This window comes from Muscardinus avellanarius (genome assembly GCF_963383645.1).
Source record: "Muscardinus avellanarius genome assembly, chromosome: 3".
In the NCBI taxonomy this organism is placed as follows: domain Eukaryota; kingdom Metazoa; phylum Chordata; class Mammalia; order Rodentia; family Gliridae; genus Muscardinus; species Muscardinus avellanarius.
The window spans coordinates 26,405,805-26,427,690 of record NC_137788.1 but is presented as its reverse complement, the minus strand read 5'-3'; the positions used below and the strand labels follow the sequence as shown (position 1 = coordinate 26,427,690).

General features: G+C 47.5%; 1 protein-coding gene across 1 annotated transcript; it reads left to right on the top strand.

Annotated features, from left to right (window-relative positions):
• Positions 1 to 551: 551 nt before the first annotated feature.
• Positions 552 to 20,061, top strand: SYNC (syncoilin, intermediate filament protein; the record flags this gene model as incomplete). Its single annotated transcript, XM_080691177.1, has 4 exons — positions 552 to 604; positions 7,724 to 8,891; positions 16,237 to 16,361; positions 20,001 to 20,061. 4 exons carry the CDS (start codon positions 552 to 554, stop codon positions 20,059 to 20,061), a joined length of 1,407 nt encoding a protein of 468 aa, XP_080547303.1.
• Between the last annotated feature and the right edge of the window lie 1,825 nt (positions 20,062 to 21,886).

The following is a 21,886-nucleotide window of genomic DNA, read 5'->3' as shown; positions in this document are numbered from 1 at the left end:
AAAGTGGGGCTAAGGCGGGCGTGGTGGCATGGCTTCTGATCCCAGGTACTTGGGAGGCTGAGACAGGAGGATCGCAGGCTGGAAGCCAGCCTCAGCAACTTAGCGTGGCTCTCAGCCACTTAGCGAGGCCCTGCTTCCAAGTAAAAAATAAAATAGGTCTGAGGACATATCCTGGAGGTACAAGGCCCCTGGGCTCCATCCCCCAGCCCCCCACCCCCACCCAGCGGTGTAGACCTGGACTCACCCCCACGGCCTAACCCCTGCAGGCCGGCGGCCGCGTCCTCCCCGAGCCCATCGAGGCCGGCGGGGGGGCGGGCGTGGCGGTCCAGCCTCCCCAGCGGCGCCGGCCCCACCCTCGGGACAGCTGCGCGCGGCGGGCGGTGGGGACGCGGGGCCGGGGAGGGGAGAGGGGAGGCCGGGCGCCCGCCCTGGGAGGGCCGCGGGCCGCGCCAAGTGGGCGCCGCCGGGATCCGGTGTCGCTGCGGCCGGGGTGCGGCGGCCCCGGCTATTAATAACGCGCCCGCCACCCCGCGAGCTCGGGTCGCGCAGCCATGGCCAGCCCGGAGCCCCGGCGCGGCGGGGACGGCGCCGCCCAGGCCGCGAGGTAGGAGGGCAGGGCCCCCGTCGCCGCCCGGGCCGGGGTGGGCCGGGCCCTCCCCCGGGCCCCTCTCCCAGGCGGGGGTCGTGGCCCGGGCGGGCGGGGCGGGATGGGGAGCCCGGGCCCCCCGGTCCGGGCGCCTCTGCCGTGGGTCTGTGGCTCTTTAGGTATGGACCCCTCCCCCTCCACGACCGCGTGAGAATTAACCCTTTCCGGCTGTAAAACACTCAAATTCCACTTGGCCCATCTGTCCCCAAACAGTCCTCGTTTTTTTTTTTTTCTGCCGGGCTTCCAAATGTCAGCTGGGGATGGGGGCAGCCAGCTGCGAATTTGCTGCAGGAAGCCACTTGGTGCAAGGTGGGGCACCTGCCAACTTGAAGTTGAGACTGTTCCACTGCTCGGGCAGCTGGTCTTGCTTGATGGGAGGGGTTGGGGAGGGTCTCAGGTCCCCCAGCGGCAGGAGGACCCTCATCTGTCCACACTCTGGGTGGTTTACCACTGGTTAGGGGAAAGGGACCTGTGGCCAAGGGACTTTGGGTGAGTGGAGAGTACTTCTGCCCCACAGCGGACTGTGGCCCTGGGACTTCCCAGCGTAGTAGAGGTGGAGATGCAGATACCCACCTCTCGACACCCACCCACTGCCCTGTGAAGGGACAGCAGTCTTGTGTATACACCCCCCTGTACTGCGCTCTACACAGAGCCAGACAGAGTCAGACTCATGGGCTATTGCGTGCATGGTGTCACATAGTCCCAGCCGCAGCTCTGATGGCCATTACGGAGCTGCTGGAGTCCTCCAGGACCTGGCCTGGGTGGCACAGGCAGGCTGCCTGGGGCTCAGGAAGCCTGAGGTCGGGGGTCCCTGCTGAGCTCACGCTCTCTCTCCTCCGCTTCTTTCTTTGCTCCATAGAGAGACCCTTGTGAGGCAGCCTCTGGCGCTCTGGGTGGGGTGCAGCACGCCCTGGAAGTCAGGAGCAGAGCTGCCTCCAGCTTTGCCACTTGGCCTGGGCAGCTGGCCTGCCTGCCTTCTTTCTAAGGGCCGCACCCTGGGATGTGGAGCCTAGGCTTGCCCCTAGGACGCTGTCCTTGCCCCTGAGAAAGTCACTGTGAGTGAGAGTGCCACGCGCTTCTCCAGCACAGCGCTCGGCTGAGGTGAGCTGCTCACAGAGTGCTGTGGGCTGCAGGGGAGCTTGAGAACTTCCCAGAGGAGATACGGTTTGAGCAGGGACTGAATGGTGAGTAGAAATGTTAATAGAAGCGGATTGTGGTGGCGCACGCTTGTAATCCCCGCGCTTGGGAGGCAGAGACAGGAAGATCGCACAGGTTCGAAGTCAGCCGCGCACACTGGCTTAGGAGACCCTGTTTCCAAATAAAAATGTAAAAATCGGTCTGGGAGTGTAGCCCGGAGATAGAAGGGCTTCCAGGAACCCCAGTACCACCAAAAAAAAAAAAAAGAAAGAAAGAAAGAAAGATGTTAATAGAAAAACATTTTAAGTTTTTTCTTTTTCTTTTTTGCAGCACTAGGCTGGGACTCAAACCCAAGGGCTCTCTGAATGCTAGGCAAACAATCTATAGCCCTGAAATACACCTCCAAGCTTAGAAAGATGTTTTAACTCCTGTGTGAAAACTCCTATGTGAAAAATGTATTATGCAGTAGTTTCTTCTTCTAGACTTCAGGAATACCCTAGGAAAAGAGTGTCAGTGTGTGTGGTACTGGGGATTGAACCCAGGGGCAGTCTACCTCCAGGCTACACTCCCAACCCTATTTTTTTATTTGTTTTTATTTCGAAACAGGATCTCACAAGTTGATGCAAGCCTTAATGAGTTGCTGAGGCTGGCTTTGAGCCTGTGATCCTCCTGTCTCAGCCTCCCAAGTACTGGGGTTACAGGCATGCCCCACACCTGGCCTAAGGCCTTCTATAGCCCCATCCACCACTTAGGACTTACGTGTAGGAGTTGTAGAACTTCCAGTGAGCATTTTACTCCTTGTTCTTAGGCTTCCTTATTTATTTATTTATTTATTTATTTTATTTTTTTTTTTTGCGGGTCTGGGGATGGAACCCAGGGGTATTCGACCTCCGAGCTACACCCCCTGCCCTATTTTTTATTCTTTATTTTGAAACCAGGTCTTACTGGGTTGCAAGGGGTCTCACTAAGTAGCTGAGGCTGTCCGCAAACCGCGATCCTCAGGTCTCAGCCTCCCAAATGCTGGGATTACAAGCGTGAGCCACCACGCCCGGCCTTATTTATTTATTTATTTATTATTTACTGTGGTACTGGGGATGGAACACAGGGACATTTTACCTCTGGGCTACACCCCCAGCCCTTTTTGTATTTTGAAACAGGGTCTCTCTAAGTTGCTGAGGGTGGCATTTGACCTGCAGTCCTCCTGTCTCAGCCTCTTAAGTATGGGACTTACGAGCGTGCTCCACTCCGTCTGTCTATACATGGGGTAAGAGACGAGCATCCTATCAGTGCGTACTCAGGTACGATGCTCAGAACAGCGCCCTGAACATGGTTAAGTCATTCCAAGGTGGAGAATGACCAGAGGACCACTGGCTGGGAAGGCAGGGACTCTGCTGAGGAGCAGGGCGGCTTGGCTGGCTGAGCAGGTGCACCGTCCTGGCTCCAGGAGCTCTTCCTTCCCAAAGAGTAGAGGGCTGCTGTCGATGCAGGTGGCTGCACTCCCCACCATTGCATCCCGAGACATTGTGGGCACAGTGTGGGAGGTGTGGAAAGTCGACACATGTTCTGGATTGTCAGGCCCTGGGTGGTGGATTGCAGAATGTGAGCTGAGGCTAAAAAAGGTAAGTTGGTATAAATGCAGCTGCTTGGGAGGCTGAGGCAGGAGGATCACAAGTTTGAGGCCAACCTGGGTAACTTAGCAGGAGCCTGTCTCAAAACAAGAAGGGCCGAGGATGTAGCTCAGTGGTAGAGCCCCCCTGAGTTCAATTCCCAGTATGGGGGTGAGTGAAAGTGAGTTGGGGCCACCTGTTCAAGACTCTGAAATCATGAAGAGGAGAAACATATTGTATTCAAGAAAACTGTGGCACTGTAGAAAGTAGACAGGTGGGGAAGGAAGGAGACCCATTTCAGGCTGGTACAAAGTGTGGGGGAGATGGTGACTTGGACTAGTGCCTGGTGATGGAGAAGGGGGGGGGTGGATGACTAGAGACTTTTTCAGGTAGAAAGATCAGTTCTCAGTGAATTGGCTAATAGGGGAAAGAAGTTCCCTAATAAGGGAAAGAGCTGTCTAAAGATCTCTTGTGAGCCGGGCATGGTGGCACAGGCATGTAATCTCAGCATTCGGGAGGTTGAGACCTTGTAATCCCAGCATTCAGGAGGCGGAGACTGGAGGATCATGGTTCTCAGACAGCCTCAGCTACTTAGCAAGACCCATCACAGCCCAGTGAGACCCTGTTTCAAATATAAAAAGACTAAAAAATAGGGTTGAGGGGGTAGCTTGGAGGTAGAATGTCCCTGGGTTCCATCCCCAGTACTGCCAAAAAAAAAAAAAAAAAAAAAAAAGATCTCTTGTGGGCTGGGGGAAGTGGCTCAGTGCTCAGCGTTAGAGTGTTTGCCTAGCATGCACAAGGCCCTGGGTTCAATCCCCAGCATTACAAAAAAAAAAAAAAGAAAGAAAGAAAGAAAAAGAAAAAAGCCAGGTGTGGTGGTACATGCTTGTAATCCCAGCATTTGGGAGGCTGAGACAGGAGGACAGTCTCAGCTACTTAGTGAGGCCCTTTGCAACTCAAAAACTAGGGCTACAGGTGTAGCTCAGAGGTAGAATGCCCCTGGGTTCCATCCCTAGTACCACAAAAAAAAAAAAAAAAAGAAAGAAAGAAAGAAAGAAAGAAAGAAAGAAAGAAAGAAAAAGAGCCAGCATGGTGGCATATGATTATAATCCCAATACTTGGGAGGCTGAGACAGGAGGATCACAGGTTCATGGCCAGTCTCAGCAACTTGTGAGACCCTCTGCAACTCAATGAGACCCTGTTTCAAAATAAAGAATAAAAAATAAATAGGGTTGGGGGGTGTAGCTCAGAGGTAGAATGATCCTGGGTTCGATCCCCAGTTTTGCAAAAAAAAAAAGAAAAGAAAAGAAATGCTAGGTGTGGTGGCGCAGGATTGTAATCCCAGTATTTGGGAGGCTGAGACAGGATGATACGGGTTCAAGGACAGCCTCAGTTACTACTCAGTGAGGCCCTTTGCAACTCAGTGAGACTCTGTTTCAAAATAAAGAATGAAAAAATAATAATAGGGCTGGGGGGTGTAGCTCAGAGGTAGGATGCCCCTGGGTTCCATCCTCAGTACCGCAAAAAGAAAAAGTAAAGGTTTCTAGTCAACCTGGAGTATGGCAGTGTGTATTCTCAGAATATACACTCAGCACCTCCAGAACCCCAGCTTGGGGACAGCTGGGTTTAAGGCCCCAAGTGACACGGGTGGGAATGACCCAAAGGACTTCCTTTATGGCAAAGCGATGCGACTGAGCTGGGGCTGCTGAGGTCGGCGTGAGTTTAGTTTTGGAGCAGGTGCTGTGTTTGGGCAGAGCCCGGTGATGTCTGAGGTGAGTGTCCTTTGATGGTTTCCCGAGGGCCTCTCCAACAAGCAGAAAGGGAAACCCGAGACTCCGGAGGTGGTAGATATAGATGCAGGTACTCTACATAAGACTTAAAATTATCTTTATTGGGAATTTGGAGATAAGATAAAGTTTAGGGCCTGGGGTGTAGCTCAACACAGAGCACGTTTAGCCTGTGGTTCAGTTTTCAGCATTGTGCACAGGCACACATACAAAGGGACACAATTTATTATTTATTTATTTATTATTATTATTTTTTTTTTTTGCAGGCCGAGGATGGAACCCAGGTGCTACAACCTCTGAGCTACAACCTCTGCCCTATTTTTTATTCTTTTTTTTTTTTTTTTTTTTTTTTTTTTTGTGGTACCGGTGGTGGAATTCAGGGATTTTCTACCTCCGGGCTACACTCCCAGACCTATTTTATATTTTTATTTGGAAACAGGGTCTCACTAAGTTGCTGGGAGCCTCCCTAAGTAGCTGAGGCTGATTTCAAACCTGTGCGATCTTCCTGTCTCAGCCTCCCAAGCGCGAGGATTACAAGCGTGCGCCACCACACCCGGCTCTTATTCTTTATTTTGAAAACCGGGTCTCACTGAGTTGCAGAGGGCCTCACTAAGTAGCTGAGGCTGTCTGGGAACCATGATCCTCTGGTCTCAGCCTCCCGAATGCTGGGATTACAAGCATGCGCCACCATGCCTGGCTATTATTATATTTATTTATTTTTAGCAGTATTGGAGATGAAACCCAGGGCACTCTACCTCCAAGCTACACTCTCAGCCCTATTTTTTTTTTTTTTTGAAACAGGGTCTCACTGAGTTGCAAAGGGCCTCACTAAGTAGCTGAGGCTGTCTGTGAACCACGATCCTCCAGTCTCAGCCTCCCAAATGCTGGGATTACAGACTGCACCACCACCCCTGGTTCATGAGACAGAATTTAAAACCTGACTGGGTGTGGTAACACTCACCTGTATGCCCAGTACTTGGGAGGCAGAGATGGAAGATCGCAGGTTCAAGGACAAGCCTCAGCAAGTAGTGAGACTCAAAAACTTAGCAAGAGCCTGTTTCAAAATAAAAATTAACCAGCTGGGTGTGGTGGTGCACGATTGTTCTGTAATCCCTGTATTTGGGAGGCTGAGATTGTGATACCGGGGATTGGATTCAGGGGCCTTCTACTTCTGAGCTATACCCCCAGCCCTATTTTCTTTATTTTGAAATAGGGTCTCATTAAATTGTGGAGGGCCTCACTAAGTAGCTGAGGTTGGCCACAAACCTGTGATCCTCCTGTCTCCGCCTCCCAAATACTGGGATTATAGGCATGCACCACCATGCCCGGAATAATTCTTTATTTTGAAATAGGGTCTTTCGCCAGGTGTGGTGGTGCACGCTTGTAATCCCCGTGCTTGGGAGGCTGAGACAGGAGGATCACACAGGTTTATTTCCAAATAAATTATAAAATAGGGCTGGGGTCAGGCATGGTGGCGCACACTTGTAATCCCAGCATTTGGGAGGCTGAGACATAAGGATCGCGGTTTGCAGGCAGCCTCAGCTAGTTAGTGAGACCCTCCACAACTGAGACCCTGTTTCAAAATAAAGAATAAAAAATAAGCCGGGCATGGTGGCACATGCCTGTAATCCCCGCGCTTGGGAGGCTGAGACAGGAGGATTGTGTAGGTTCGAAGCCAGCCTCTGCTGTCTTAAGGGACCTGTTTCCAAATAAAAGAATATAAAAAAATAGGTTTTGGAGTTTAGTCCGGAGGTAGAAGGCCCCTGGGTTCCATCCCCAGTACCTCCCCCCACAAAAAAATAAAAAATAGGGCAGGGGGTCTAGCTCGAGGGTAAAATGCCCCTGGGTTCCATCCCCAGACCTGCAAAAAAGTAAAATAAAATAAAATAAAATAGGGCTGGGGATATAGCCCAGAAGTAGAAAGCCCCTGGGTTCTACCCCCAAGTACCACAAGGAAAAAAAATTGAAAAAATTGAGACAAGATTGTAGGTTCACAACTAGCCTCAGCAACTTAGTGAGGCCCTATGCAACTTAGTGAGATCCTGTTTCAAAATAAAAGAATAAGCTAGGATGGTGGTGCACGCTTTTAATCCCAGCATTTGGGAGGCTGAGACAGGAGGATTGTGGGTTCCCAGCCAGCCTCAGCTATTAGTGAGGCCCTTTGCAACTCAGTGAGACCCTGTTTCAAAATTAAAAAATAGGGCTGGGGGTGTAGCTTGGAGGTAGAATGCCCCTGTGTTTCATTCCCAGTACTGAAAAAAAAAAAAAAAAAAAAAGAAAAGAAAAGAAAGAAGATAAATCAGGCTGGGAGTTCAGAGGTAGAATGCCCCTGGGTTCCATCTCCAGTACCATAAACACACACGTGCACACACACACACACACACACACACACACACACACACACTGCAGGGTGTGGAGGGGGTAGATCAGCAAAGGGGAGGGAAAAGACAAGTGACCGCCAAGATCTGGGGACCTGGCTAATGGCTCTGGTCCCGACCCTCCTAGCACCATGGCTGCCCTTTTACTTGGAACCATTTCTCTTGCAGGGAAACAAGAGCAGAGGCTGATTCTCCTCCAGAGGGGAACTCTGAATCCCTGAATGAAGCGGAGACCTTGAACCCAGAAGTTACTCTGTCTTTGGAGGGAACCGTGAACCTAGAAGACATTCTCTTCCTTGGGGACACAGGTGACTTTGAAGAGACCCTCTATGTAGAGGAGACTGAGAAGCCAGAGGAGACACTGTTTATTGAGGAGGCTGGGCAGCCGGAGGAGACTCTGTACGTGGTGGAACCTGCCGGCCCACAGGAGACGGGGTGTGTGGAAGAGACCATGACACCAGGTGCAGCTCAGCCGCTGAAGCCTGCAGAGAGCCCGAGCCCAGGGCAGGGTGTTTGTGAGGGAGAAATGGTCGCAGGGGAGGAGAACTCTCCTCCCGAGGAGAGCCTTGGAGCAGCACCCAGCCCCGGCACAGAGGAGGACCTGAGCATGGAGGACCTGGAGCGGCTAGAGGGCCGCTTCCAGCAGTGTGTGCAAGCGGTGGCCCAGCTGGAAGAGGAGCGGGACCAGCTGGTGCACGAGCTCGTGCTGCTCCGAGAACCTGCCCTGCAGGAGGTGCAGCAGGTCCACCAGGACATCCTGGCTGCCTACAAGCTGCAGGCCCAGGCAGAGCTGGAGAGGGATGGGCTGAAGGAGGAGATCCGACTGGTCAAGCAGAAGTTGTTCAAGGTGACCAAGGAATGTGTCGCCTACCAGTACCAGCTGGAGTGCCGCCAGCAGGACGTGGCACAGTTTGTCAACTTCCGGGAGGTCCTGACTGCTCGGGCAGCCCAGCTCTCGGGAGAACTGACTCAGCTCCGGGAGGCCTATCAGAAGCAGAAGGAGCAGCTACGGCAACAGCTAGAAGCCCCCCCAAGCCAGAGCGATGGGCACTTTCTCCAAGAGAGCCGGCGGCTGTCTGCCCAGTTTGAAAATCTCATGGCAGAGAACCGCCAGGGCCTGGAGGAGGAGTATGAGCCTCAGCTGCTGCGGCTCCTGGAGAGGAAAGAGGCGGGGGCCAAAGCACTGCAGAAAACCCAGGCCGAGATCCAGGAGATGAAGGAGATGCTGAGACCCCTGGAAGCAGAGGCCCGGCGGCTCCACCTGCAAAACAGAAACCTGGAGGACCAGATCACACTCGTGAGGCAAAAGCGAGACGAAGAGGTGCAGCAGTACAGGGTAGGCCCGCTGGCCGCGGAAGGGAGCCAGGGCTTTCATTTACTTTTATGGTACTGGGAGTGGAACCCAGGGGCCTTCTACCTCCAGGCTGCACTCCCAGACCTATTTTATATTTTATTTGGAAACAGGGTCTCACTAAGTTGCTGAGAGCCTCACTAAGTAGCTGAGGCTGGCTTCAACCTGTCTCTGCCTCCCAAGCGCTGGGATTACAAGCGTGCGCCACCACGCCCGGCTTATACTTTATTTTTGAAACAGGGTCTTACTAGGTTGATGAGAGTCACTCCTGAAGAGTCTTACTATTGCTGAGACTGGCCTGGAACCTGTGTTCCTCCTCCCAAGTGCAGGGATTGCAGGCATGTGCCACCATGCCTGGCCCACTTTTTTTTTTTTTTTTAATTTTGAGACAGGGTCTTGCTAAGTCCCCTAGGCTCAAACCTGTGATCCTCCTGCTTCAGCCTCACAAGTACTGGGATTGTAGGCATGTGCCCCTCGCCCGGCTCCACAGCACCACTTTCTAATTATTATTATTATTTTTTTGGTGGTACTGGGGGAGGAACCCAGAGGCTTTCTACCTCTGGGCTATACTCCAAGACTTTTTTTTTATATATTTTATTTGGAAACAGGGTCTCACTAAGTTGCTGAGACCCTCACTAAGTAGCTGAGGCTGGCTTCGAACCCGTGCGATCCTCCTGTCCCAGCCTCCCAAGCGCGGGGATTACAAGAGTGCGCCACCACGCCCGGCGCACCACTTTCTAATTCTAACTGAAGAGCCAGTGAAGGGCACTCGGGGGTGTGGAGAGGGCGAGGGAATGAGCAGGTGAAATGAACTCCCCTCCTCTGCACCCCACGTTCCCCCTCAAGCCCCACCCATCCAGTCTCCACCTTAAGCTGTCCACTCTTAAACTGGGATGAGATCTGTAAATCTCTATTCCTCGTTTTCCTTTTTTGTGCACGTCACCATCTCCCTTCTATTCAAGTTATTTCTGATTAAGTGTGAGCCAGTTCTAATCCCTTTTTAGAACACAGTGGAATATAACTACTAAGTGAATAAACAATTACGTCTGCTTCTCCCCCAGGCCGCGGGCTTTCAGAAGGTAGGGGCTGTGTTTAACTTAGTTCTGTATTCTCTGCCTCTCAGGGACTTGCCCAGTTAGTGCTGCTGGGTTCAACCCCCAGTACCACACTCACACACACCAAGAAAGGAAGAAGGGAAAATAAGAAAACAGGTGAGAAAGAGAAGTCCTTTGTCCAGGGTTACACAGCTGGGCCGTGATGCAGAGGATATAACCGTGAGCAATCCAGCTCGGAGTCCACACTTTACTGCTGTAGGGAGCTGGAGCTGAGCCTTGAGGAGTGAATTAATTGAGCAGGCAAGAAAGGTATTCCCCGCCAGAGGGAACAGATCATAGAACAGCAGAGTATACAAAGACGCTGTGTTTTGGGACGTGACCTCAGTGTGGTTGAATCATTAAGGGATTAGACATCTGAGGCTGGAGAGGGAGATTCTGACCAGATTGTAAAAAGATTTTCTCTAAAGCCACAGACTCTTTCCAAAATGGATTTGTTTTTTGGTTCAGTGGATTGAACCCAGGAGCATCTACCTGAGCTAGAGGAGCAGCACCTCTAGCCCTTTTCATTTTTTTTTTATGTTGAAATGGGATCTTGCTAAATTGCTGAAGCTGAATTTCAACCTGTGATTCTCCTGTCTTGGAAGTACTGGGATTACAGGTTTTTGTTACTATACTTGGTTCCCAAACAGAATTTTATTAGGCAAGCATTCTACCATTGAGTTACACCCTCCAACCCCAGAATTTTATGGGGAATTTCAGTATATAAAATAAGGATGTAATTCCAGCATTCGGGAGGCTGAGACCAGAGAATCGCAGTTCGTGGATAGCCTCAGCTACTTAGTGAGGTCCTCCGCAACTTAGTGAGACCTTGTTTCAAAAAAATAAAGAATAAAAAAAATAGGGCAGGCTGGGCGTGGTGGCACACGCTTGAATCCCAGCATTTGGGAGGCTGAGACAGGAGGATTGCAGTTCGTGGACAGCCTCAGCTACTTAGTGAGGCCCTTTGCAACTTAGTGAGACCCTGTTTCAAAATAAAGGATCAAGGCCGGGCATGGTGGTGCACACTTACACTTGTAATCCCCAGGCTTGGGAGGCGGAGATAGGAGGATCACGTAGGTTCAAAGCCAGCCTCTCTGGCTTAAGAGACTGTTTCCAAATAAAACATAAAATAGGTCTGGGAGTGTAGCCCGCAGGTAGAAGGGTTTCCAGGAACACCAGTACCACCAAAAGAATAAAATAAAATAAAGAATAAAAAAAAAATAGGACTGGGGGTGTAGCTCGAAAGTAGAATGCCCCTGGGTTCCATCCCCGGACTCTCAAAAACAAACAAACAAACAAAAAATAAAATAGGAAAATCGGGGTATGGTGGCACACACTTGTAATCCTAGCATGAGAGGTTGAGACAGGATTGCAGTTCACGGACAGCTACTTAGTGAGGCCCTTTGTAATCAGTGAGACTCTGTTTCAAAATAAAGAATAAAAAATGGGCTGGGGCCCAGGCGTGGTGGTGCATGCTTGTAATCCCTGTGTTTAGGAGGCTGAGACAGGAGGATCACACACATAATAAATAAATGGAAGAAAGAAGGAAAAGGAAGGAAAGAAAGAAAACAAAACAAAATAGGGCTAGGGGTGTATCTCAGAGGTAGAATGCCCCTGGGTTCAATCCCCACTACTGCAAAATAAGTAAAAAAATAAAATAAAATTGGTAAAAGTGAAATTATTCTCTAACTGAAAGGCAGGCATGGTAGCGCATGCCTGTAATCTCAGCGCTGAGACAGGAGGATCGTGCAGGTTCGAAGCCAGCCTCAGCTACAAGGCTCTCAGCAACTTAGTGAGATAAATATAAATTTAAAAAATATAAAATTGCCGGGTGTGGTGGCGCACGCTTGTAATCCCCGCGCTTGGGAGGCTGAGACAGGAGGATCGCGCAGGTTCGAAGCTAGCCTCAGCTACTTAGTGAGGCTCTCAGCAACTTAGTGAGACCCTGTTTCCAAATAAAATATAAAATGGGTCTGGGAGTATAGCCCAGAAGTAGAAAGCCTCTGGGTTCCACCCCCAGTACCACCAAATAAATAAATAAATAAATAAATAAATAATAAAATTGGCCCGGAAGTAGAAAGCCCTTTGGTTCCATCCCAACACACACACACACACACACACACACACACACACACACACTCACACAAAAATTATTGTCTAACTGAAGAGTAGCAAGGTTACTCCAGTTTGGCCTTCTTGCTTTCGCAGAAAAAATATTCTGCCGAAAGAGAGCCCATCTATAAAGGCAGCTAAGTGGAGTTGGAGGTGTGTGGGCTCTGCTGGTTGCAGATCCTGGCTCAACCACTTACTAACTGGGAGCCTGGACAAGCACTTGGCCTCTGTGGCTTGGCTCCCTCCCATGTAAAATGGAGTTAAAAGCACTAACACATCCTAGGCGTGCGAGAAAAGCTAGTTAGCATCTGTAAAGCTCTTGCAATAGTCCCTGGCACAGTTACACATTAGGTCACAGTACGGAAAGTAGATTGAGAGCCCAAAAAGAACTCTTGCACCTTATGAAGGAGAAAACGAGAGATTTCTGAAGTGGGTAGAATTTTGCGACTGCTTGCTGTGGGTGGGTAGAGGATTTACTGAGAATGATATAAAAGTTTTGTTTGTTGTTTTCTTTGCGGTACTGAGGATGGAACCCCGGGGGCATTCTACCTCCAAGCTACACCCCTAGCCCCATTTTTTATTCTTTATTTTTTAATTTTTGCAGATCTGGGGATGGAACCCAGGGGCATTCAACCACGAGCTACACCCCCTGCCCTATTTTTTGTTCTTTATTATTAATATTATTATTATGGGTCTGGGATGGAACCCCAGGGACATTCAACCTCTGAGCCACACCCCCTGCCCTATTTTTTATTCTTTCTTTCTTTTTTTTTTTTTTGCGGGCCTGGGGATGGAACCCAGGGGCATTCGACCACAAGCTACACCCCCAGCCCTATTTTTTTATTCTTTATTTTGAAACAGGGTCTCACTGAGTTGTAAAGAGCCTCACCAAGTAGCTGAGGCTGTCCACAAATCGCGATCCTCCTGTTTCAGTCTCCCAAATACTGGAATTACAAGTGTGTGCCACCATGCCTGGCTTTACTATTGCTCACTGGCCCAATTTTATTTATTTGGAAATAGGGTCTCACTATGGTTGCTGAGAACTTTGCTATGTTACTGAGGCTGGTTTGGAACCTGGGATCCTCCTGTCTCAGCCTCCCAAGTACTGGCATTACAAGTGTGAGCTCCCACACCCAGCTCCTTACTCATACTTTAAACCCAAGCTGAACATGGTAGCTCATGCCTGTAATCCCAGTACTTGGGAAGATGGGAGAGAAGGATCATAGATTCAAGGCCAGCCTTAGATTTAAAGATACCCTGCTTCAAAATAAAAAATAAACCTGGAATGGTGGTACATGCCTATAACCCCATTACTGGAGAGGTTGAGAAAGGAGGATCACAGATTCAAGAACAGCCTCAGCAAGTAGTGAGACTCATGAGACTCATTAACCTAGAAAGACCCTGTTTCAAAATTAAAAAAAAAAAAAAAAATAGGACTGGTAGTATAGCTCTGAGGTAGAATGCCTCTAGGTTAAAAAAAAAAAAAGCCAGGCGTGGTGGCACCCTTTTGTAATCCTAGTACTTGGGGGGCTGACACAGGAGGATCACAGTTTTGCAGCTAGCTTCAGCAACTTAGAAAGATCCTGTTTCAAAACTTTAAAAGAGGAGCCAGGTGGCCTGGCGTGGTGGCGCACGCTTGTAATCCACACACTTGGGAGGCAGAGGCAGGAGGGTTGCGCAGGTTTGAAGCCAGCTGCGGCGCTGGCTTAGGAGACTGTTTCCAAATAAAAATGTAAAAATAGGTCTGGGAGTGTAGCCCGGAAGTAGAAGGGCTTCCAGTACCACACACACACACAAAAAAAAAAGGAGCCAAGTGTGGTGGCACACACGTGTAATCCCAGTACTTAGGAGGCTGAGAGAGGAGGATCACAAGTTTGTGGCCAATCTTAGCTGTTTTTTGAGGCCCTCTGTAACTTAGTGAGACCTTGATTCAAAATAAAAAAGAATAAATTATGGCTAGAGGTATACTTTGGAGGTCGAATGCCCCTGGGTTCCATCCCCAGTAACACACACACACACCAAAAAAAAAAAAAAAAAAAAAAAAAAAAATTAAAAAGGGTTGAGGGTGTAGCTCAAGAGGTAGAACAACCCCAGGTGTTCAATCTCTAGTACAGAAGGAAAAAAAAAAAAAGGAAAAAGATTAGGGCTGGAAGCTGTCCTTCTGTCACTGCAGTAATCCCTCCTTTACTTTGCGGAGACCGTTCCAGTTCCAGCTGATGGTACAGACTGTTTCCTCAACCATGTACTTTTATGCTTCAGGAAGGGAGGTTTGCCAGACAGGAGAGTGGGAAGCTGGGGCAGCAGTGTGCAGACTCTGCTCTCACAAGCCACTCTTGGGTGGTACAGCTGTCTGTGTGGTGCCCAGGCACAGCCCCACAACAAAAAAGGCCTTTTCACAATGTTGATGAGAGCTGAGATTTAGCCAAAGTACCAAATGCTAAAGATGGACGGGCCATGGGTACATCAAGGTTGACTCCAAGAACAGATTATTTCTATTCTTCTAATAGCAGCATGTACCCAATAGGATTCCAATTTAGTATTCTTCAAAATCAGAGGTGAACCCACTGCCCGTTTACAATGTAACTTCCCACATCAACAGTCTCTCCCGTACCCTTGTTTTAAGATGGAAGCCAGTTAGCAGCTAAGCCAGAGACTGACTTGCAGACGTTTTTTTCCTTCTTCCCAGGCAGGGACACTTTATAGAACGAAACTCCACATCTTCCAATTTTTTTTTTTTTTTTTTTTGCAGTACCAGGGATTGAATGTAGGGGCATTCTACCTGAGCTACATCCCCAGACTCATTTATTTCGAAACTGGGTCTAAGTTGCGAGGGCCTAAGTAGCTGAGGCTGGACACGAACCTATGATCCTCTGTCACAGCCTCCCAAGTACCAGGATTACAAGCATGCCAACTAGAAATGTTTCCTAGTACTGAGGAGTGAACCCAGGAGTCCTTGAGCTACATCCCAGGCCCACCTTTAAAATTTTTAAATTATTTTTTATTTTGTGGTACTGGAGATAGAACCCAGAGGCATTCTACTTCTGAGCTATACCCCCAGCCCTTTCTTTTTCTTTTTTCTTTTTTTTTGGGTGGTATTGGAGATTGAACCCTGAGGCATTCTACCTCCGAGCTACATCCCCAGCTCTACTTTTTGTTCTTTATTTTGAAACAGTCTTACTACATTGCAGAGGGCCTAAGTAGCTGAGGCTCCAGGTTGCAATCTTCCAGTCTCAACCTCCAGATTATGGGGATTACAAGCATGCACCACCATGCCCGACCCAGCACTTTTATTCATTTATTTACTTTTGTGGCACTGGGGACTGAACTCAGGGACATTCTACCTCCAGGCTACACTTCTATCCCTATTTATTTATTTTTTGCGATACTGAGGATTGAACTCAGGGGCATTCTGCCTCCCAGCAATACCCACTAGCCCTATTTTTTATTCTTTCTTTCATTTTTTTTGTTGTTTTTGTGGGTCTGGGGATGGAACCCAGGGCATTTGACCTCCAAGATACATCCCCTGCCCTAATTTTTAGTCTTTATTTTGAAACAGGGTCTCACTAAATTGCAGAGGACCTAAGTAGCTGAGGTTGTCGCGATCCTCCAGTCTCAGCCTCCAAAATTCTGGGATTACAAGTGTGTACCACCATGCCCGGCTTTTATTCTTTATTTTGAAACAGGGTCTCACTGAGTTGCAAAGGGCCAGGCCTCACTAAGTAGCAGAGGCTGTCCATGATCCGCTATCCTGTCTCAGCCTCCCAAATGCATGGGCTACCACACCCAGCTGGAAGTGCTTTATAAAGTATAGTGGACATTGGGTTATGTTGGTTGGCTCATTAGAAATGCTCTTGGCTGGCCAAGCGTGGTGGCGCACACTTGTAATCCCAGTATTTGGGAGGCTGAGACAGGAGGATCGCTGTTCGAGGACAGCCTCAGCTACTTAATGAGGCCCTTTGCAAGTCAGTGAGACTGTTTCAAAATAAAGAACACAAAATAGGGCTGAGGGTATAGCTCAGAGGTAGAATGCCCCTGGGTTCCATCCCCAGTACTGCAAAAAAAAAAAAAAAAAAAAAAAAAAAGCTCTTGAGCTCTTGGCTATCTCATGCTATCTCATGATGCAGGAGCAGCTGGAGGAAATGGAAGAACGACAGAGGCAGTTAAGAAGCGGGGTCCAACTCCAGCAACAGAAGAACAAAGAGATGGAACAGCTAAGGATCAGTCTCGCAGAAGAGCTCTCAACTTACAAGTCAGTATTTGTTACCGGCCAAATGTCACCGAACATTGGCTTAGGGGATGGATGGTGGGAGGCCTCAGGGAACATTTCACGGTGGAAAACAGATAAAAATCATTTGGGAAACATTTTCAAATTGTGCTCATTTAGGAACAGATGGAAAATAGCTCTCTCTCTTTAAAGGGCTATGCTTCCCCAGAGCCAGGAACAGGCTGATGCTCCCACTTCCCAGGCAGGTGGACTGGAGACACAGTCTCAAGGTGATCTTTGTGGGGAGAGTGGTGTTTGCACTGGTACTGCTTTCTTAACAATACTAACTACTGCTTTTTTCTAATTTAAGTGTCTAGTGACAAGTCATTTAGTCATAACCCATGCCTCCAAGCCTGTATCAATGTTTGTTTCAATGGAATGTTTCAGTTTGTAGTAGGACCCAAAATATGAACCACTTGTCACCAGGAACTCTCCAGCAGATAAAGCACCTAGACTGGGCATTCTCGGTTCTTTATCCCACCCACCTGCTATTCAGTTTTCTTAGTATAGCAAAGAAGGCAATTGTGATATCAAATTCAGACTATGACAAAGGCAGCCACTAGGTTAAAGTAAATCTCATAAGAGATCTAATAGCACATGCCTGTAATCCCTGTACTTGGGAGGCAGAGACAAGAGGATTGCTGGTTCAAAGTGAGCCTCAGCAACTTGGGGCCGCTTTACAATAAAAAAGGCTAGTACGTAGCTCTGAGTAGAATGTTCTGGTTTCAATCCTCCGTACCATGTAAAAAAGAAAAAAATAAAGACAAGTGGGACCTGTTCCTATTTCACAGACTTTTTGGGCTGACAAAACTGAAGCATCTTTGTGACCAGAGATCTACTCAGGATCCCTGAGCTTCACCATGTCACTCTCTACCATATGTTCTCATATTCTTTATAGAGTCCTAGATTCCCTGATAAAGAAACTCAGGATAGGGCTGTGGGCGAAGCTTGGTGGTAGAACACTCTCCTTCCTTGCATGTGCCAAGCCGTGGGAGCAATCCCCAGCACTATAAACACCCTAAAGAAACTAAGGAGCCAGGTGTTGTGATCCATTCCTGTAATCTCAGCACTTAGGAGGCTGGGACAGAACTGAAGTTTTAAGACCACCATCAGGAACTTAGTGAGACCTATTTCAAAATTAAAAAAAGCTAGGCATGGTGGGACATGCCTGGAATCCCAGGTTTGAGAATAACTTCAGCAACACAAGCAAGATGCCGTGTGTGTGTGTGTGTGTGTGTGGTACTGAGGATTAAACTCAGGGGCATTCTACTTCTGAGTTACACCCTCAGCCCTATTTGCATATCTTATTTGAAATAGGGTCTTAAGTTGCAGAAGGCCTCAGTAAGTCATTGAGGCTGGCCTCCCTTGAACCTGTGATCCTCATCTCAGCCTGCCAAGTACTGGGATCACAAGCATATGCCACCAAGCCTGGCTGTGAGATACAAAAAATAAAAAGGGCTGGGGCATCCCTGGGTTCAATCCCCAGTAGCCCCCCATGCAAAGATAAAAGGGATAAAGATCTGTGCCAACCTGTATACTGCATATACACATACATTGCCCCCCCCCCATTATGGTACTGGGGATGGAACCCTAGGGTATTCTACCTGAGCTAGACCCCTAGCCCTATTTTTTATTTTTAAACAGGGTCTCACTGAGTTGCAAAGGGCCTAAGTAGCTGAGGCTGTTCGCAAACCGTGATCCTCTGGCCTCAGCCTACTGAACGCTGTAATTATGCATTTTTCATTCCCTAGTTACATCTCTGGATACAAATCCACAAGTTTCTTTTTCTTTTTTGAGAGTCTGGGGATGGAACCCAGGGGCATTTGCCCTCGAGCTACACCCCCAGCCCTATATTTTTTATTCTTTATTTTGAAACGGTTTAAGTTGCAGAGGGCCTAAGTAGCCAAGGCTGTCCACAAAATGCTATCCTAAGGTCTCAGACTCCCAAATGCTGGGATTACAAGCATGTGCCACCATGCCTAGCTCAATTTTGATGGCTTTTTTTTAGCAATTGGGGTTGAACCCAGGGCATTTTACCTGAGCCACACCCTCAGCTTTTTTTTTCTTTAGTTTTGGGGGTTGAACCCAGGGGCATTCTGCTTCTGAGTTATACCCCCATCCCTATTTTATTTTTTTGGTGGCACTGAGATTCCTGGAAACCCTTCTATCTCTGGGCTACACTCCCAGACACCTATTTTTTTTTTTTAAATATATTTTTGTTTGGAAACAGGGTCTCTTAAGCCAGTGAGGCTGGCTTCAAAGCTGTGCAATCCTACCGTGTCCACCTCCCCAGCGTGGGGATTACAAGCATGCGCTACCAACCCGGCCCTATTATTTTGAAAGAGGCTCTTGCTAGTTCGATGAGTCTCATTACAAGCTTAAGGGTACCCTCCTGGTACCCTTAGCCCTTTTTATTTCAAAACAGGGTCTTTTTTTAAAGGCCCTCTGCAACTTAGTGAGACCCTGTTTCAAAATAAAGAATAAAAAAAATAGGGCCAGAGTGTAGCTCAGAGGAAGAATGCTCCTGGGTCCAATTTCCTGAAGGGGGAAAAAAAAAAAAAATCTGTGAACTCCCTGCCTCAGCCTCCCAAGTACTGGGATTATAGGCATGTGCCACTTTCCTCTCCTTACATGTTTTTGGGGCAGGTCTGGGGTTAGAACCCAGGGACATTCGATTTCCAAGCTACACCCCTAGCCCTATTTTGTATTCTTATTTTGAAACAGGGTCTCCCTGAGTTGCAAAGAGTCTAAGTAGCTGAAGCTGTCCCAAATCGTGATCCTCCGGTCACAGCCTCCTGAATGCTGGATTACAAGCGTATGCCATCATGTCCAGCTCATACATATTTAGATAGAATTTATGACTTATTTGGGAGATTATAATCCTATAATTGGGATTACTTACCTGCTAATGCGTGCACAGAAAAACAAACCTAAGCCAGGTGTGGTGGATGCTTGAAATCTCAAACATTTGGGAGGCTGAGACAGAAGGATTCGGTCTGTGGCCTGCATTGGCTACTTAGTGAGGCCCTTTGCAACTCAGTGAGACCGTTTCAAAATAAAGAATAAAGCCTGGCAGTGGTATATGCTTGTAATTCCAGCATTAGGGAGGCTGAGACAGGAGGATTGCAGTTCGCCGACTGCCTCAACTACTTAAGACTTTTTGCAACTCAGTGAGACCCAGTTTCAAAATAAATAAAAAAATAGGGCTGGGGTGTAGCTCAGAGGTAGAATACCCCTGGGTTCCATCCCCAGTACCCCGCCCCACAAGTAAAAAATAGGGCTGGGATATAGCTTGGAGGCAGAATGCCCCTGGGATCCATCCCTAGTACTGCAAAAACAAACCCATGATTAACCTGAAGAAATAAAATGTAAGTATCTTAGTAATACTTGGTTTACCCGAACACAAAAATTTTTACTCATCATCATGTAGGTAACCATTCACACTGTTTTGTAAAAAAGAGGTACCCAACCAAATATATGCTAGGATAGTCATCTCCAGTCATACGTAAATCACACTCCCAACATAACTTATACTAACTTAAACCTTGAAGTTCATTAGAAACTTTTTACTGCTATTACTTCAAGAAAGTATAAACTTTTTTTTTTTTTTTTTTTACTTTACAGGGGCTGTTTAGAAATATATGGCCAAATCTGTAACCCAGAAACGACAGAAAAACCTTCTTAGCAAAGGATCACTAAGTACCCTTTGGACTTTTTCCCCAACAGAGGAGTGCTAGAGCTTGGCAAGCAAGTAACCCTATGAAAACTGTGAATACTGGAGGGCCTGTTTAGAGATTTTAGAAGAAAAGCCAGCCGTCTTTGTTGGGTTCTGGTTTGTAGGTGGCTGGTCCGGGATTACAATGCACTGAGATGGAAAAGTGCTTCCCATCTTCCAGCAGCGACTCTACACGTGCGCGGAGTAAAGGACAAATGTATGGACTCATTTTGCAATATTGTGAAGAAGTTATCTTGCCTTATGTTTATCTAAGCCAAAAACATTTTGGGAGACAAACTGGGGTCAAAAGGCACCCAATTTCTCCTATATGGGGTTCGCAACTTGAATTCTTTTGTGCCATGAGTCTTTTTCTTAAGGGCTACACAGACTCATAAAGCACTCTCTTAAACTGTGCCTAGATAATTCCAACCATACTCTATAAACTAACTTGGATAAAAGGAGCCAATCCAGATTTGAACCTAAAATTTAGAATTAAGATTTTCCTGCCGGGTGTGGTGAGGCACACTTGTAATCCCAGTACTTGGGAGGTTGAGATAGGACTGCAGGTTCAAGGACAGCCTCAGTTAAGTAGGGAGACTCTCATCAACCTAGTGAGACCCTGTTTCAAATAGAACTGGGGGTATGGCTTAGAGGTAGAATGTCCATCTGGGTTTAATCCCCAGATAAAGGTTTTCCCAGCCTACCTAACCTGCAAATGCAGGCCCCAGTGAAAAATATAGTGGGGACATTCACCATTTTTGTGAGAAAAGTCTAAGCACCTTTTCCAAATTTAAATTCTGCCTTAAATTTTCTCTACCACACTGCCTTTGACACTTCAAAGCCTATATAGTTCTCTAGGACAGACTTAAGAGGCCAGAGACTGGTGTTCAATTAATGTTATATACTAAATAAAACCCATCGGCATGAGTTATGTAGAAAAGCAATTTATTCCATTATAAGCACTTACACAGTTAGTCATGGAGAGTAACAGGCCTGCTGGTGAAACGGGTCACCCAAAATGGAGATGGTATCAAACCTAGTGGTCAAGGACTAACTCCTAAAAAAATTGCAACTCTTATCAAGGATTAATTTAATTTTCAAAACAAATACAAGCTATCAATTCACCCTTCTCAACATGACAGTCCACCTGTGGTACAACTGTCAGGTAAAAACATACAACTTTACAACTTGGTGGTCCCAAGTTAAAAAAAACACAACAAAAACCATTTCACAGATAGGAAATGAATAATATGAAAACAGCAAGAAATACACTAACAAGCAAAAATATATGGGGAAGGAGGTACATGTAGTTTTGACTTAACTGAAGAAACCAAAAGACTGGTTTTTATAGGAAAATGTGCGTTCTGGAAAGTCAGATATGACAATTTTAGAGTAAGAATCTATACTGACTTGAATCTCCCCTAATTCCTGAATAAAAATGTCATCTTGCAGTATTTATACTTCATGGCTCAGACACCACCTCACCTGGCTCTATTCCTTACAGTCTAGCCTTTACTTAAATGAGTCTGACAAACTTGGGGATATAGCTTGAGAAGAAAAATAACCACACATAATATTCCCCTTTCTGTAGCTACTTTAGACCTGGGTTTTTTACTACAAAATTCCTAAAGAAAATTTAAATATAAGTCTGGCTTTGTTGAATCAAGTACCCAAGTTAATATTTAGAAAACACCCACTGTTTGGGTTAATAGCATTGTCGGTGGTACTTGTAATAAAGGGATCACTGAACAAAGTCTGTCTCAAAACCAGTGTTAAATCAATCTCAGGGTTGAGA